The 16,690-nt window shown below is 39.8% G+C and overlaps 2 protein-coding genes across 2 annotated transcripts; one reads left to right on the top strand and one right to left on the bottom strand.

The window, feature by feature from the left end:
• Positions 1-5,632: 5,632 nt before the first annotated feature.
• LOC117925322 (uncharacterized acetyltransferase At3g50280-like) lies at positions 5,633-6,097 on the bottom strand. Its single transcript, XM_034844319.1, has one exon. The coding sequence runs from the start codon at positions 6,095-6,097 to the stop codon at positions 5,633-5,635; it is 465 nt and encodes a 154-aa protein (XP_034700210.1).
• Positions 6,098-9,491: 3,394 nt separating this feature from the next.
• On the top strand, positions 9,492-12,034 carry LOC117924658 (anthocyanidin 3-O-glucosyltransferase 7-like). Its single transcript, XM_034843356.1, has 2 exons — positions 9,492-10,017; positions 11,050-12,034. Exons 1-2 carry the CDS (start codon positions 9,528-9,530, stop codon positions 11,934-11,936), a joined length of 1,377 nt encoding a protein of 458 aa, XP_034699247.1. The 5' UTR covers positions 9,492-9,527; the 3' UTR covers positions 11,937-12,034.
• The last annotated feature ends 4,656 nt before the right edge of the window (positions 12,035-16,690 follow it).

Below are 16,690 nucleotides of genomic sequence, written 5' to 3' on the forward strand. Positions count from 1 at the left end.
AAGATGAGAAAAAGAAGATGGTGGAAGGAGTGATGCTACGTTTTGGTTAGAGGTGGTAGGAGGTATAAGTGGGTTGGTTGGAGAAGAGGTTGAAGAAGGGAGAATCATTAGGGGGAAAAAGATTAGACATGGAAGGTAAGTGAATTAAGAGTTGAAAGAAGAAGTTACTGTTAACCAAACTTTTATAAACTTTATGCAAAAATAATTATTTAAAAAATTTTTTTGGATGCATAAAACAAGATAAATATAAGTGCTAAAATAATGATCATATTGTTACTTTGATCCATGAAGTGAGATTGAGTCACCTTGTGAATTATATTGTCAAGGTCTTCAACTCACTACTCTCATATAGTGGATGGGTCACTTTGTGTGGTGTATGTTGTTAAAAATAAGCAACAAAAATGACATAAGAATGAGAGTGTGGCTTGGGACCTCAACTTATAAAAAAATTGTACATCTCTTAGTCTTCCCATCAAAGACTATATGGGAGTTATACTCATTATTTACACCCATTATTTATAAATTAATGGGTAATGGTGGGTTATGAACTTGAATGCATCTATATAATTGCATAGGTTATACTTTTCCATTTTCCTCCATTACTCATAAACATAATGTACAAAATAAATTTCATAATGATGGGGTTACAAAAGTTGTAACACCACATTCATATAAATTAAATTTTCTAACTCCCCATTTGTAATTTGAGTCTTCCATACATAAGATTCTTGGATGCCCAATCAATTGATTCACCTACCTATCAATATTTGATACCCATAAATAATATTCATACAAATATAATTGTATATGGCCACACATTATAGGAAAAAAGCTAACAGTTACCTGTTTTTGGGATTGCAACTGGGCAAATGGGAAGGTATGTTGATTAAAGATAACATTACGGGAAATCAATATGTTACCATCAGGGATGAGACATTTATAACCTTTGTGGTTGAGACTATATCCAAGGAATGTGTAGGGAATGGACCTGAATTGCAACTTGTGGTGGTTGGAGGGTTGGAGGTTAGGGTAGCACATGGAACCAAAGACTTTGAGTTGAAAAGAAAATGGATTTTTGTGGAAGAGAATTTCTAAGGGGGATTTGTTTTTGAGAATTGGAGTGGGCAATTTGTTAATGAGACAAACACAGGTGCGAAATGTTTCTTCCCAATATTTAAGGAAAAGAGAGGCTTAAGCAAGGATCGAGAGTAAGGCCATGTTGGACAATGTGTCGGTGTTTATGTTCAACAAGTTTGTTTTGTTCATGAGTATAAGAACAAGAGATGTGATGGATAATGTCATTGGAAGTGAGGTACTGTAGACCCCCATTTGGGGCTCGTTTTTGTGCAGCCCAATTTTGCCAAGTGTCACGATCTCAAGGAGCCACGTGTCCATTCATGGTTGGTGGGTGAGGAATCAGGCTAGTGGTTTGGAGGACCAATGAGAGGTCGACACATGGCAATAAGATTCCAAAGAGAAAGCTGCAGACGGTGGAAGAGGAGTGCGTTTTCCGTTGAGGTTGCCAGCTGCATGTGGGAGTGAGTGGAGAAAAAGCCAGCTGATGAGTTAGTGGAGGTGGTGTTTGTTGCAGGAAAAGAGGGTTGTAGGGGCAAATCAGGTAGTGGAGATCGGCTAGAAGAGGAAGGTGGCAGAAGTCTTTAAGCGAGGAGGGCTTTTGTTTGGTTTTTTTTAGGAGGGGGGGAGAGGAAGGATTCTAGAGTGTGTTTTTCCAGGAGGTTAGAGAGAGGCTTGAAGGAAGAGAGAGGATTCTGCAGGGGTGAGGGCTTTTTGAGAGCTTGGTGAGAGATATCCTAGGGGGGGAGACGACAGGGAGCTAGAAAACAGGGAGTGACTTGAGGAAGTTAGAGAGGAGGGTCTTTGCAGCCGGGGGGAGAAGGAATTACAGTGAGATATTTTTGGGAGAGTGGAGAAGAGGTGTTGGGAGGAGATCGGTCTACAGGAGGTATTTTGGAGTAGTGTTTGAGGAACGTTTGAAGCTGAACGGAACATCAGCACTCTCAGGTATGAAAGCAAAAGGTTTATTGTTAGTTTTTGATTCTTATTGCTCCTCCATGGTTGTTGTTGATATTGTGAATGTTGTTTAGTTTGTTGGGATGAAATCTTGCTTTCACGGTTGCCATTGTTGATTTTGGTATACTCTGCTTCTATTGTGAATGTGTCTGAATGTGGTGTTTAAAATGGATTTTCTCACTCTCAGAGGGTTCATGGATGGCTCATGAAATGAAACCTCTGAGAATCACTTCACTCGTTTTCTTTTATGCTTCATACTCCATCCATTTGGCTCTGTTTCTGGGTCTTGATCAATGCTAAAGCTGTGGGAAAATGGATCCGGTTTTGGACTGTGTGTTCCTTCAAAGATCTGACATGGAGGGGGGAAGGAGAGCTGTGGCTTTCTCTGGACCGCTTTCTCCATTGTTATGCTTGAACCATCTACTAAATCAGTAGCTTGGGTTCGTGGGATTGCAGAAGTTAAGAAGCTCGCTCTTCCTATAAGTATCCTTGTCGGCATTACTGCTGTTTCAGGAGCATTTGTGCAGGGATTGTGGCGACCATGCCTTCTACTACCAGCTACCTGAGGTGAGGTTTGGGGTAGCACCTTCCCAAGGTAGTGGGCTTCGAACTGTTTACCTCTTTGGAGATGGCTTGGTTCAAAGCAATTGGATCTAGCTCAGAGCTTCAAGAAATCATTATGGTCATGACTCCAGGGCTGTTCTTTAGTCTTGCATTGGTTCGTGATGGTCTAAGACTATATTGTGTGCAAATACCAGTGGTTTTTCTCTTGGATCATCATGGACTTCATGTAGCTGGGAACAAAGGGATTTATTGAAATGTTCTGCTATCTCTGAGCTCTCAAATCGGTTTGGAAAACTAAAGGCTGTCAATGGTTCGTGTTTAGAGAGGTTGGATGAGTGCTGATATTGGTGTGATTATGTGTAAATCATATGGAACTCATTTAAGTTATATCTCGTTACCATCTAAGATGCTTGCTGAAGTTGATAGTGCTGGCGATGCCTTTGAGAAGCAACAGAATACTGAGCATGAAGTTGACGTTTCATGGAGAGAGGAATATTTGCCCAGAAAATATGACAGTAAGTGCAGAAGGAAACACTGATTTGCGATCACCCCACGGCCTAAGAAGTGTAAATATATCAGTATTGGGTGCAACCGTTTCGGGTAAAAGCTTATAAATGGGTGCAAGCCAGAGAGGAGGGAGCAGGGTGCTTTTTGTTACTGGCTGAGAGATAGTTCTGTCCTCGAACGAAGCCGCCGGCGGCGAAACACCTTCGTCACCACCAAATGAAATTGCAGCAGCAGCTACAACAGTCTCATATTCAACAATTGCTTCTTGAATAGTTGTGGCATCATCGCATGTCTGATCCGGGTTTTGGGCAGTCAAAGATGGACCTTAGGGGAGACAACATGCTTGATCAGGCTTTGTTGAGGAAAAGCCTTCTCCATGAATTGCAGTAGAATTCGTTTGTTTCAAGGCAACAGGATCCATCTTTAGAATAGATCATTCAAGCAAAGATTGGTCAGAATGCATATAGAGGACGGTCAAATGATTTATTGGAGCTCATATCACAGGTAAAGCATGAGAATGCATCCCCTTCAGAACATCAGCTTCGTTTTCGCCAAGAACAGTCACATGCCAGGCCTCTTTGGGCACTTCAATCCCCTCCTTATTATCCAAAACTTCTTGCTCGCTTCCAGCTAATAAGTACACCCAATGATAAGCGCGAAGGGGAGTCTGTTCCATCAAAACCTGAATTCTCTCGCAGTGATAATGATGAAAATACAAGTGAAGGTGTTTTGGATGCTGTTCATCAATTGGTTTGTCTTGATCCAAGGAATTCAGATACAGGGATTACCATAGATCCATCCAACAAAGACCCAAAATCAGATGCTGGCTTCTCACAATCCCTGAAATATGATTGCACTAATCTGGAGGGTAACGGAATTCCCCACAATGATATTGAGACAGAAATTGTGCTAGAAATGGTACCGGCAGGCCAGAGATGAAGCAGACAACTCTGGGAATAATGAACTAACATTTGGCTTTGGCAGCAATCACCCTCAGCCTAACGAGGATGCTGTGACCTGTGTTGAGTGGGGAATAAGTTCTGGAAGCTGTTCTTTTGTTTCATCCTGGAAGGATCAAACATGCTTTAAAAATAACACCAATTGGGTTTACGCTTGCATAAAACCCTTGCAGGAAAAAGGTTCTGAAAGTGGTGCTCATACTCCATCACCCCACAATCCATATACCCATTTCATCCCACCACCTTTCTCTTTCTACACCACCGCCCAAAACTACTCAAACTCATCACTACTCACGCCCATGCCTCTGCTCTTCATACCTATATCTCCATGCTTACACCCATGTCTCATATCCCATGCAAATATACCCATTTCATCCACCATATTTTCTCTCTCTTCACCATATCAAATAATCATTGCCCTCATTATCTTGAATCCCCATGCAAACCTGCCTTTATCTAACCCATCGTCGTGCTCGTCACCCCACTCCACATCTCTATTTTTTATTCAGTCCCCAAACCCATTTCTTCCATCACCCCATGAACCCATTTCCTTCACCCATCACTCACACCTCCACTCTCCAGGCCCTCATAAGCCAATCATCCATTCTCGTACCTTAATCCTCACGCATGCATGGGTCTGATATTCACTGCTGGAAATGGAGATGAGAGGGTCTTTAGACAAGATCAGTGTAGGACAATCTGGGAATCACATACACTCATGAAGGACTACTCACATCCATGCATGTCTTTACCCTTGCATGCCCATCATCAATGAATCACTCTCACTTCATACCCATTTCCCTCTCCATCTTCAACTCGATTCATACCATTATGCCCATGCTCCCCTACCCATATTTATACCCACTTGTGGAGCAGCTGGAGCCTGAGATGGCGGCCACAGTGACTGGCATGTTTCTTGAGATGGACCAAACCGAGGTCTTGCACTTGCTCGAGTCCCCTGATGCTCTGAAAGCTAAGGTCGCAGATGCTATGGAGGTTCAAAGGAATGCAGTTCAGCAGCAGCAGGCCACCAATGCAGCTGATCAGTTGGGTTCTTTGTCTCTAGAATGACCGCCTTTTCTTTCAAAGTTGCTGAGCTTGAGATTGGGGATTTACTCATTGAAATGCTTGATTTTGGAACCTCTGGATGGAGCTAATTGGATGAAGACAACTGGTTTATCACCATATTGGTTGGACATGGCACCAGGCAGTGCTGTGCGTAATATAGTTGATATGAAATCATTGTTTCTTTTGACAGGACCTAATGTGGGAAGACATCTAGTGCATTTTCAGGACTGAATGGTTAATGAAGTCAAAGAACACCTGGGCAGTGTCTCATTCAAGGAAGCTGGAGCCGTGAAGCATCTAGTTCGACTTTTAGACCATAATAATGATTTCGGTCAGATTTGCTGTAACTTGTGCTTTGGAAAGGTTGTCTGTCAGCAACAGCATCTGCCAGCTAATCGAAGCTGAAGGTGTTATATATCCTTTACTTAATGCTCTGAAGCACTCGGGAACATCTGGAACTTTGATGGAAAAGACTTTGGATATTTTGGTACAGATTTTAGACCTTATGAATACCTCAGACCATGCGTTGAAGAAATGCCAGAAAGAGGCTCCATGCTGTGATTTGTGGAGTATCCAATGAAGATGCCATCCACAAGCCCTGTGACTTGAATTGATAGCAAAGACAAGGTGTGACCATCGTGGTTAATCACCCTATCATGATCAAAGAATGATTGGAGAATTTGGGGTACATAAATCGATGAAAGGATGTTAGATATTGTCATGTCTGCAGCCGCGTAGATGAATTGCGCTCCAGGACTGTCGTTACAATCTGCAAATACCATGTAAGAGGGGGAACTATCCTCCTTCTTTGTTACAAGGTGGCCTGCATGTGGATAGAAATGGTCGAGTGTGAGAGCGAGGGAATCCTTGAATCCGTCCAAGAGAGTTGCCATGAAGTTTTGTGGATCATCCACATCAGGTAGTTTGCTAAAGAGAAGGCCCTTTCGGGTAAAATTGACGAAGAGCATGGCCAGGCCCCATGATGTCAGGTAACAGGGCTTCTTGGTCTCTTCTGAAGTGAACTTTGGCTTAATAAATCATTCTGAGATGAGCCGTAACAGTCGGAGTTGCCATTAAACCACCAAGGAGTTTCCTCTGTTCGGGGAAGCCAATAGCTTGTCTTTAGCTTCTCCCACTCATTCTTAATGGGTGAATCTGGCTATAGCTACAGATGAGCAGGATTGGCCACTGCATTCTTCAATGAAAATAATCCGTCATTGGCTCGGGCCCTTGCTGAACTAATGCCAGAATCAAACCAAGAAGTGTCTGCTAGGCTTTCATGTTATGCAACTCGGTCTTCTTATGGCGGAGATAGAAGTAACGGTGAGTATGGAACTTCTGGCAGCATTTATGGTGGTGAAGAATGTGACTGCAGGATCTACTATAGGGAAGAAAAGCTACAAGAGACCATACCTCCTATATTGGCCACCTATGCATGGCTCATTTTTGGGCCACGTGCTTTCTCCTATCATTCCCTCTTCTTTGATTTTGAAAATAAATTTCCTGACTTTCACTTTGTGAATAGTTTGATAAATTATGGTTTTTAAGTAATTTCAAATCACCTAAACTTTTCATCCCTAGAGCCCCTTTAGTTCCCAAGAACCCCATTTTTAATAAAATTTGGTCGCCATTTTCTTTCCGGCAAGCCAATTTTGCATTTTCTTTGTTTTTTTTTAAATGTTTTAAAATAAGCAAGAATCAAATTCTGTAATTCCAATTGAGGGAATCTATAGAATTAATTCATGCTAAAGTGAAATGGGCTTTGGTGGGGGCCCCACATATGTGATTTCATGACTAGTTGATTGATTGATTGATTCATTTGTCATGTGTGATTGACTCTATTATGTTCCTTGATATGTGCTTAATTATATCTTGTTCATTGCTCACTAACCCTGTTTCATGATAGCACATTCGAGATTGTTGCCCAGGTACGCATTCACTCGTTCTGATAATTCATCTTATATATTCTGATTCTCATACATGCATGATTGATGTGGGTATTCATTGATTTTATTCATCCATTGTCATGTCGGTTTCATTTTATTAGTAGAGACCCGACTTTAGGGACTTAGAGGGGTGCTACGGTCTTTACCGTACCTTCCCGATAAGTAACCCGACCCTCGAACCCGATCCGGTTTTTCGCAGACCACCTTTTCCAAAAATAAGGAGTCACACTTAGGGTTTTTCTTTCTTATTTTGTTTACCCTTTAAAAATAAAACAAAAATAAGTGGCGACTCCAAGTCATTTTTCATAATCAATAAAAATCAATTTTTCTAAAATAAAAATCAAGCTCGTCATCTAGTGGGAAACACATTGAGCCGAAATGCGGGGTCCACAGGTACCGAGTAAAAGAGCGATATTCGCCACCTCAATCAGATTGCACAACATTGATGTTGTGGCCTAGTTGAAGTTCAACTTGTGACTTGAAGTGAAGAAAAACTTGAAGTGCTTTAGACTTTTGTTTAAGCATGTAAATCTAGGTGAATCAGGAGTAGGCATCAATGAAGTGAATGTAGTATCGATGTTCATGTGAGGAAGGTGTTGAGGCTAGCCCTTATAGGTCATTATTATGTATAATTTCTAAGGGTGTGGTGTAAGAGAATGTTGAATGCAAGAATGAGAGATGAGAGGGGGTATTTTATTAAGATGAAGGAGATTATATTTATTGAGTACATGTAAGAGAAACAATGTGAGGAAGGGTGACTAAGTCTATTATGCTACAATACAAAGGGAGATGTTAATGAAGCAGGTGCTGGTGGTTTCTTGGAGGGGAGAGTTGTAGATACAAATCTAAATATGTATAAATATAATCCCAACCCTTTACCCTTTGTTCAAAATAATTCTTATTCCATTCCCATTAAAAAAATTAAATGGAGTGGGGTACACCCTACCCAACATTGTTTGACCTTTTTATTTTGAAAATTTTTTAATTAAAAAAATTATTTATTTATTTAATTATATTATATAAATATTTTATAAATAATTAAAATATTATAATTTTTATGACTTATTTTATTGAAAAGTATTATATATATATATATATATATATATATATATATATATATATATTAAAAATAGGAAAATAAAATAAAATAAAATTAATTTTTAAAATTATATTATATATATAATTAGGGCGGGACAAGCCAAGGCAGGACAAGGTAATATCCAAATTCGCCTCGAACTTGGTCCCGGGTTAAAAAGAAGAAAAAAAAAATCTCAAATCTATTTCTAATCTGTTTATTTAAATTTCAAACTTATCCCATTAGGGGTGGGGTAGGGTAGGTACCAAAAAAACCCACCCTATTACCATCTCTATCCTATGGTTTTTTTTATTTATCTCTACATGATGTATGTGGAGTTCCACGTAAAAATTCTCTTGTTTTGTTTGTTGGATTGGTTTTAATGTTTTCTATTCTTTGACAGGGCTTAATTAAATTAAAATGATTCAACTTTTGGGCTAATAAGTGTAAAAATACCTCTTCACCCCCCCCCTATGCGTTTACCCTACTGGTAAGTAGAAAAATGTTTCTCATATGGGACTTTCCATACAAAATTTTGTTGATGGGAACAATTAAGAACTGTATTTATAAGTGTACAGCAGCTTCGTGAAAAAGATCATTTCCTTTATTTTCCACCTGTAGCCAAATAAAAAATTTTATAATTCCTTTCCTTAGAATTGTATTGGAAACTACTGACATGATAATATGATATTTCCCTTGTTAAAGGATGCCGTTGAACAATCAGAACGTTAAATTTTCACAATTAATGTCCCAAACCCCTTTAAACGAATGGTAGACGCAGACCATTCATGGCCATAAACAATTCAAAACAAATTTTTACCTATCCATTAACGTCGAAATCAAGTTCATTACCTAATGTGATTATAGTCTTTGGCAATATTTTTTGAAAAAGAGCAAAATTTGTTTAAAAATTTAAACATAAAATATATATATTTTTTCTTTTTCCCTATAACGGGTCATGCATTCATGTATAATACAGAAGTTATAGACCAATTTTTATTTTTTATTTTTTTGTATTTCTAATTTTTTTAAATACCATAAAAAAATGTTAAAAATACCTGAAATTTGTTCCCTAAAATCATCACATTTTAAAAATAAATTCTAAAAAACATTTTTAGTCCAAAATTTATAAAAAATGTTGAAAATTGGAAAAAGTTTCCAATGTGAACAGAAGCCATTTGCAAATTTAACGTACCAAGCACGGACTCTTCATGTCCACAGCCGAGTTCGTGGTGCCATAGGTCGCCACGATGAGCGCCTAAAAATTACCTTTCCTCATCCCCAATATTAAAGCCTCACCTCACCTCACCCCAAAACTCACAAAACCCCCATCACTGCATGCAACTGCCCCAAAAGTCACAGAATCATCAGCAAGCCATGACTGCCACCGCCAGCTCCATGGACAGGCATGTTGCAGTATTGGGGTTCCCTCCCCATGCAGCTACCCTCTTAAAACTCCTGCGCAGATTAGCATCTGCCGCACCCACCACCATCTTCTCCTTCTTCAACACTGCCAAGGCCAACAACTCCATCTTCTCTCCTCAAAGTCCCCACGGCCTTCACAATCTAAGAGTCTATGATGTGGCAGACGGCGTGCCTGAGGGTCATGTGCTTTCAGCAAACCCCCTGGAACGCATCGACCTGTTCTTGAAGGCGACGCCTGGGAACTTTTATGATGCCATGCAAGTGGCGGAGGCGGAGATTGGAAGGAAGATAAGTTGCTTGGTGAGTGATGCCTTTTTGTGGTTTACTGCTGATATGGCTGAGGAAATGCGGGTTCCCTGGGTGGCAATTTGGACTAGTGCGCTCTGCTCACTCTCCGTTCACATTTATACTGATGCTATCCGGGAAGCGGTTAAAGTTGTGGGTAAGAAAAACCTTTTGAGTTTTCTGAGTTTTTTCTTACGTCAAACTACAAAATTATCATCATCCTTGCCTTCCCCCGCTTATTTTCAATGATCATCAGTCATATCAGTAGTATGGTCTCTTGCTTTTAGTTTCTTTACTACCTTAATATTTTAGTTTCTTTAATTAGTAACTTAATATTGGAGGTTGGTATGCTCTTTCTTTTAGTCTCTTTACTACCTTAATGTTTTAGTTTCTTTAATTAGTAACTTAATATTAGAGGTTGGCATGCTAGTGGAAATGCTATAGCATATCTTGGGGAAGCAATAGCTAAGTTTGGAAATTAATGTATCATTTTTCTACTTTACAAACGGAGAAGTTAAAACATTTTATTGAAGGAAATATTCAAGTAAAATCAAGTGTATAAAGGGCATGCAAGAAGACACCCCATCAATATTTCCATAAATCTAGAACAATTAAAATTAACAATAATTGATACTCACAATAATTGATTTTTCTAGATTTATGGAAATATTAATGGGTTGTCTTCTTACCCTCTATGTGCTTGATTTTATGTATCTTCTTAAATATTTCCTTTAACTTACTCCCTTAAGTAAGAGTAGGAATGAATATGGATACCTAACTTATCCTAGTAAATATATCATTTGATAAAGATTTGCTAAAAATTTGAACACAGTTGGGACTTGGGAATGTGTGGAAATATAGCAAGTGAAAAGACTGCCCATAGGTACCTTCTCTAATATAAAATAATAATTAAGCTCAACATATTTAGAAAGAGCACAAAACATAGGATTAACAGACAGAGAATATTTCCTTAAACATACTCTAGGATTGCCAAATTATTTTTCTCATGATCAGCCTTATATACGAAACCTTTTCCAAATTAAAATGACCATTTTCTTGGTGTGATTTCAAGTTACTGCAAATACCAAGTTATTATTTTTCTCATAGAAAGCTTTTTTTTTCTTTGTCATTCATCTTGATCAGTGTTTGTCAATTAATATTAACGAATGCAGCTATTTGCCTATTATAGGGCAGGTGCAAGACCAAACCCTTGATTTCATTCCAGGATTCTCAGCAATAAAGGTTGAAGACCTACCTGAAGGAATAGTTTTCGGGGACATAGAATCTCCATTTGCATGCATGTTGCATAAAATGGGGCTCATGCTGCCACGAGCAACCATTGTTGCCACAAACTCCTTTGAAGAACTAGAGCCCATTGTCACAAATGATCCCAAGTCGAAGCTCCAAAAAGTTCTTGCTGTTGGTCCTTTTGATCTATCTTCACCACCACAGTTGATATTGGACGCTAGTGGTTGCGTGCCATGGTTAGACAATAAAAAAGAAGCATCAGTGGCATATATTAGTTTTGGAAGCATAGCAACACCACCACCCAACGAGATTGTAGCACTGGCAGAAGCCCTAGAAGCAACTGGGATACCGTTTCTTTGGTCTCTTAGGGATCATGCAATGGACAATTTACCAAAAGGATTTCTAGAAAGGACGACCGCTCAGGGAAAAGTAGTTTTGTGGGCTCCTCAGCCTCAAATCTTAGCACATGCCTCAGTTGGAGTGTTTATTACTCATAGTGGTTGGAACTCGGTGATTGAGAGTATAGTTGGTGGTGTGCCTATGATCTGTAGGCCATTCTTTGGAGATCAATGTATCGACAAGCGGATGGTAGAGGATGTATGGGGGATTGGTGTGGGAGTTGAGGGAGGGGTCCTCACGAAAAGTGGAGTAATGAGTGCTCTAGGACTAATTTTGTCCCATGAAGGGAACAAAATGAGAGAGAAAATTAGGGTCCTGAAAGGGCTTGCTAGAAGGGCTGTTGAACCAAATGGGAGCTCAACTCAAAATTTAAGTAATTTGTTGGAGGTAATCACAACATCTAAGTTACATTTGGATACCAATAAGTAGTTGGCTCAATGGTGATTGTTGAGACGTGGAACTTATTCAATATTACAATTAGATTTAGTTTCCAAAAAGTCAAGAATAATATTTTATTTTCAATGTTATTTTAGTTTATGTTTTTGAGTAGTTAACTCCTAGAAGGTTTCTATATATTATTATTAAGAGTGTTTATTTAAATAAGTGTGAGTATGTAATTTTCAATAGGAGATTATGTAATACTTGAACAAGAGAGAGTGGCGGAACACAATAAATTTTTAATTCTTCCAAATTTTATCTTCTTTGAAATTATTTGTATTTCTCTATCAATCCTATTACTCTTACAACGATTGTGTTTTGCCTAAAGTGACTTTAGGAATACAAGATGAAAATTAGTGTCTATATCTCTTATGATTATTAAAAGAGTGCACTAAACTATGCTTAGCCATATAAGAGAATGAAATTGCTAATTCAATCAAAATTAATATAAGATAATAACGAAGATGCACATGAGCAATCTTGAATGAGGTACAATGAAAGTCATGAAATGGATTCAAAGGCCATGATAGTTTTCTTTGGCAAGTAGAGGAAAAATGAAAAGATATGCCATGAATGAGATCACAATAGCTTTAGATTTATACATTTGATCACAAGAGAATATGAGTATGGAAGATTTTCATGTGATACATGCATAATCCCTTCTTTTGTTTATGATGGAAAGATTATTGGAATGAAGTTGGTCTAGATCTTACATAAGTACGATATTATTGTCATGATTTAATTTTGAAAGTGTCTAAATTGACGATTGAGTTAGCCAAAGATTGGAAATGAGGTCAAAGATGACATTTGGGAATCTCATGAGGTTAAATAAAAAAATTGATTCAACAAGGAAGGAGTTTGGATATTGTTTTGTTATATTATAGTTTAAGCTAAAGAATTCAAGGATGAATGGGAACTTGCAGCCACAAGAACAAGAGTTGTTGAGAAGAAAGTGAGTTGAACTGGGTTTGGATTTGGAGCAACTGACTTAAGCACCAAAATAATTCTAAAGAGCGCTTCTAATTATTGGATGAACATTTGATACGATTTTTGAAATTTAGAAAATCACTTTCATTAATTTTATTATTATTAATTAGCATATATTTATTTCGAAAATAAGTTTTTTATGTGTAACATATCACTCAAAACACTATAAATTGTTTTTTTTTTTTTTTTTTTATATCTAAAGAGTAACTAATTTTTCATAAACACATTTCCAACAAAATTGCTATACTTCAAATCACTTTCACTAGAATAATTCCCCATTTTGTAAAAACGTTTATTGATAAAATATTTCTAAATTAAAAGTATTTTTGCCATAATTACTTCCAAATGAGTCTTAAGTTGTAGTCTTGTTGACGGGTTCACAAATTTCACTAGTTTGGGGCTCATGTGATTAATTTTGGTATAGTTTTGATGAGGCATCCATCGTCATTCATATATACATATATATTGTGGGGACTCCTCTCCACATGGCACTTCCCCTTGATACTGCCCGGATAGTTGCCACAGTGTCTGGAGCCTTCCATTCGGACCACACAAACATACGACAAATGGCACCGGACTACTTAAGCGGACGATACTCTCCAGCTAGCCTTAAAGTCCCCTTTGCTACATGTAATCATCTCCATTTAACATGGAAGTGGCTGGTGGGATCTTCCCCAATCCTCACGTCAATGTCCATTAATTATCACGCATTGTCCCATACCTCCAACAAGTTGAAGAGACGGGCAAATGCATGATTGAACATCATGACACAACTTCTGATGGCACTTGCCAACCGCCCAAAACTGTAATGATTGCCCTGCCACCTGCAGGGCAGCCATTATTATAGAGAAGGTCAAAGTGCTTAGTCAGCACTACAGTGACTTTCTCCTGAGCACTATAAAAAGCCCTCCTGAAGCATAATCTAGGTACACACACTTAAGCTGATCTATTCATTCTCTCCCTGAAAGGGTCTGACCTACCTGTGTCTAACTTAGGCTTCAGAGGGGCGTGCCCAGACTACTTGTCCGAACATCATTTGTGCAAGAAAAAAGCTTGTCCATCCCTTTATTGTTGGGCAGAAGCTCTGAGAGGCACAACCTGAAGAGAATATGACTCCAATTGATCTAGCATCAACATTGGCCTCATTTGTGGGAAGTTTTAAGGATGTCAACGCCCTCGAGGAGCCGATCATTAGCCATGGGTAGTGACGGCTACTTCAACTAGCGAGAAAACATGGAGAAACGCCAGCAAGAGAGTGAACGACAAGTATAATCCCTACTTCGAGAGACAAGGAGACTTAAAAAAGAGAATGACGTGTTGCGTGCCCAAGTATCATCATCAGGCCCCTCTCATAGCCGACAACCTAAAAGCCAATGAACAAACTCCAACTTAAACGACGAGGTATTCTTTCCAGGAACACAAAGTTCCCTTTTGGCAGTTAGGAGATTCGACTTGATGAGAAGTTTTCACCAGCTTGTCAAGCGTTGCTAGACGAAAGCTCTGATTCTACCCGTTTGTCAACAAAAAGAAGGCGCGGTAGGAGGTCGCAACTGTCTGATGCGATGTGGGCCTGAGTGGGACCTTAAACACTTGGCATGGATGGAAGACCATGTGTAGAAACAACCCAGGAGGTCTGCCCTGGTCCCTCGCCTGTAGTAGTTATGCTAGAGTGACCTTTCTATCCATCGGTACAACAAGTAGGAGTTCTAACAGATCGATGTCTGTCCCGCTCTATCAATTGACGACTAGATGACATGTTTTCCAAGCCTTTTGGCCATCACATCATCAACTACGAGCCCTCAAGAAGGTTCATGGTATTGAAATTCATGATATACGATGGAACAAGCGATCTGTTCGATTATATCATGCACTATAAATACTCCATACTCGAAGACGACGTTCGTGCGACTATATAGTAGGTCCTGGTCACCAATTAACCTACCAGAAATGACCATGCTGGAAACTCTAATCCCTCAAACCAACTGAGGCAAGCTAGCAGGAGGCGGGATGGCCAGTAGCAGCTAAGCCAAGCTGGCCTAACCCCCCTTAACATTTCATATGATAAAATCCTCCCCATGGTCCATGACCTGTCCGATTTCAGATGACCATAACCAATTAAGACGGATCTGGTGAAATGGGATTGGAGCCGAAAGTGTGCCTATCATAAAGACCATGACCACACCACGGAACAATACAGAAATCTCCACTACTTAGTGAAGAGACTAATTAGGGTTGGGAACCTAAAGCAATACGTCCGCACAACCGGAGGACAAAATGAAACGACCCGGGATTTAGCCGCCCAAACCCCCACAACTTCAACAGCTCCCAGAGCTATCATCAACTACATTCACGGAGGCCTCATTGATGAAAAATACAATTCCAAATGGAAAAGACAAAGATTGCTTCGAGTGGCCTCCGTAAAGGAGCAGGTCAGCTCCATCCAACATAGCTTACCGAGTGGGGGTGCATGCCTAGTGGACGGGATAATCACTTTCCTTCCAATAAACCCCAACCGGGTCCTACAGCCACACGAAGACGCCTTGATCTTGATACTAGGGATAAGTGGGTTCGATGTAAGAAAAATTTTGATCGATCCGGGCAGTTCAGCTGACCTTTTGTAAATGTTGCCATACAGGCAAATGGGACTCCTACCATTAGCCTTGGAAAACCTTGAGTGGATACTATTTGGATTCAATGGAGCCTCGACAACTTTCTTGGGAGACGTCGTATTGCCCGTATAAGCCGGTCCAGTCACCTAAAACGTGCGATTCTCAGTGGTAAAGGATTTATCCCATTTCAACGCCATCATGGGATGCACATGAATTCACATCATGAAAACCATTTCCTTTGCATATCATCAGATGGTGAGCTACCTCACCGAAGATGGATGAATCGACATTTTTGGCAGTCAACTGGCTGCGTGCCAGTGCTATCAAGTGGCGCTTGAGTCTGGACTCCTAAGTAGTAGTGAACCAAGCATGGAACCATCAAATACGGAGGAACAATAACAATTATAGAGCCTGACGAAAAAAGACCTGCCTGCAGCCGACCCACTCCAACCCTTGTATCTCTCATATAGTAGTAATCGTGTTACCTATATGCCAACTCTCTTCTTGCACCGGAAGAATGAAAAGTACTTGAAAGTGTGCTTCAACAAAACAAAGACGTCTTTGTGTGGACTCACTCTCACATGCCCGAGATCCATCCATCTATAGCCTCACATTGGCTCAACGTCATGCCTTCCTTGCGGCCCATTTTCTAGAAGGTTCAACACTTCCACCCGGACATGCAAAAGATTATCCAGTCTGAGGTGGACAAATTGCTCCCAGTTGGGTTTATAAGGGAAGTTGAATATCTGGATTGATTAGCGAACGTGGTGGTTATTCCAAAGAAAGATGGAAAATGACGAGTCTGTGTCGACTACACTAATCTGAATGACATTTGCTTGAAGGATAGTTTTTCGTTGCCCCGAATAGATCAAATAGTGGACGCCACTGCCGGACACGGAATACTATCCTTCATAGATGCATTCTCCAGGTACCATCAAATCCCTATGTTCCCACCAACGAAGAGAAGACAACCTTCGTGACGTCCCACGATCTGTACTGCTACAAGGTTATGCCATTTGGGCTCAAGAATGCTAGCGCCACTTACCAAAGGATGATGACAAAGATATTCAAACCCCTGATCGACTGGACTGTAGAAGTCTATATCGATGATATTGTGGTAAAAAGAAAAACCTGGAGCGAACATGCCCA

This window comes from Vitis riparia, chromosome 11 (assembly GCF_004353265.1).
Source record: "Vitis riparia cultivar Riparia Gloire de Montpellier isolate 1030 chromosome 11, EGFV_Vit.rip_1.0, whole genome shotgun sequence".
Lineage (NCBI taxonomy): Eukaryota > Viridiplantae > Streptophyta > Magnoliopsida > Vitales > Vitaceae > Vitis > Vitis riparia.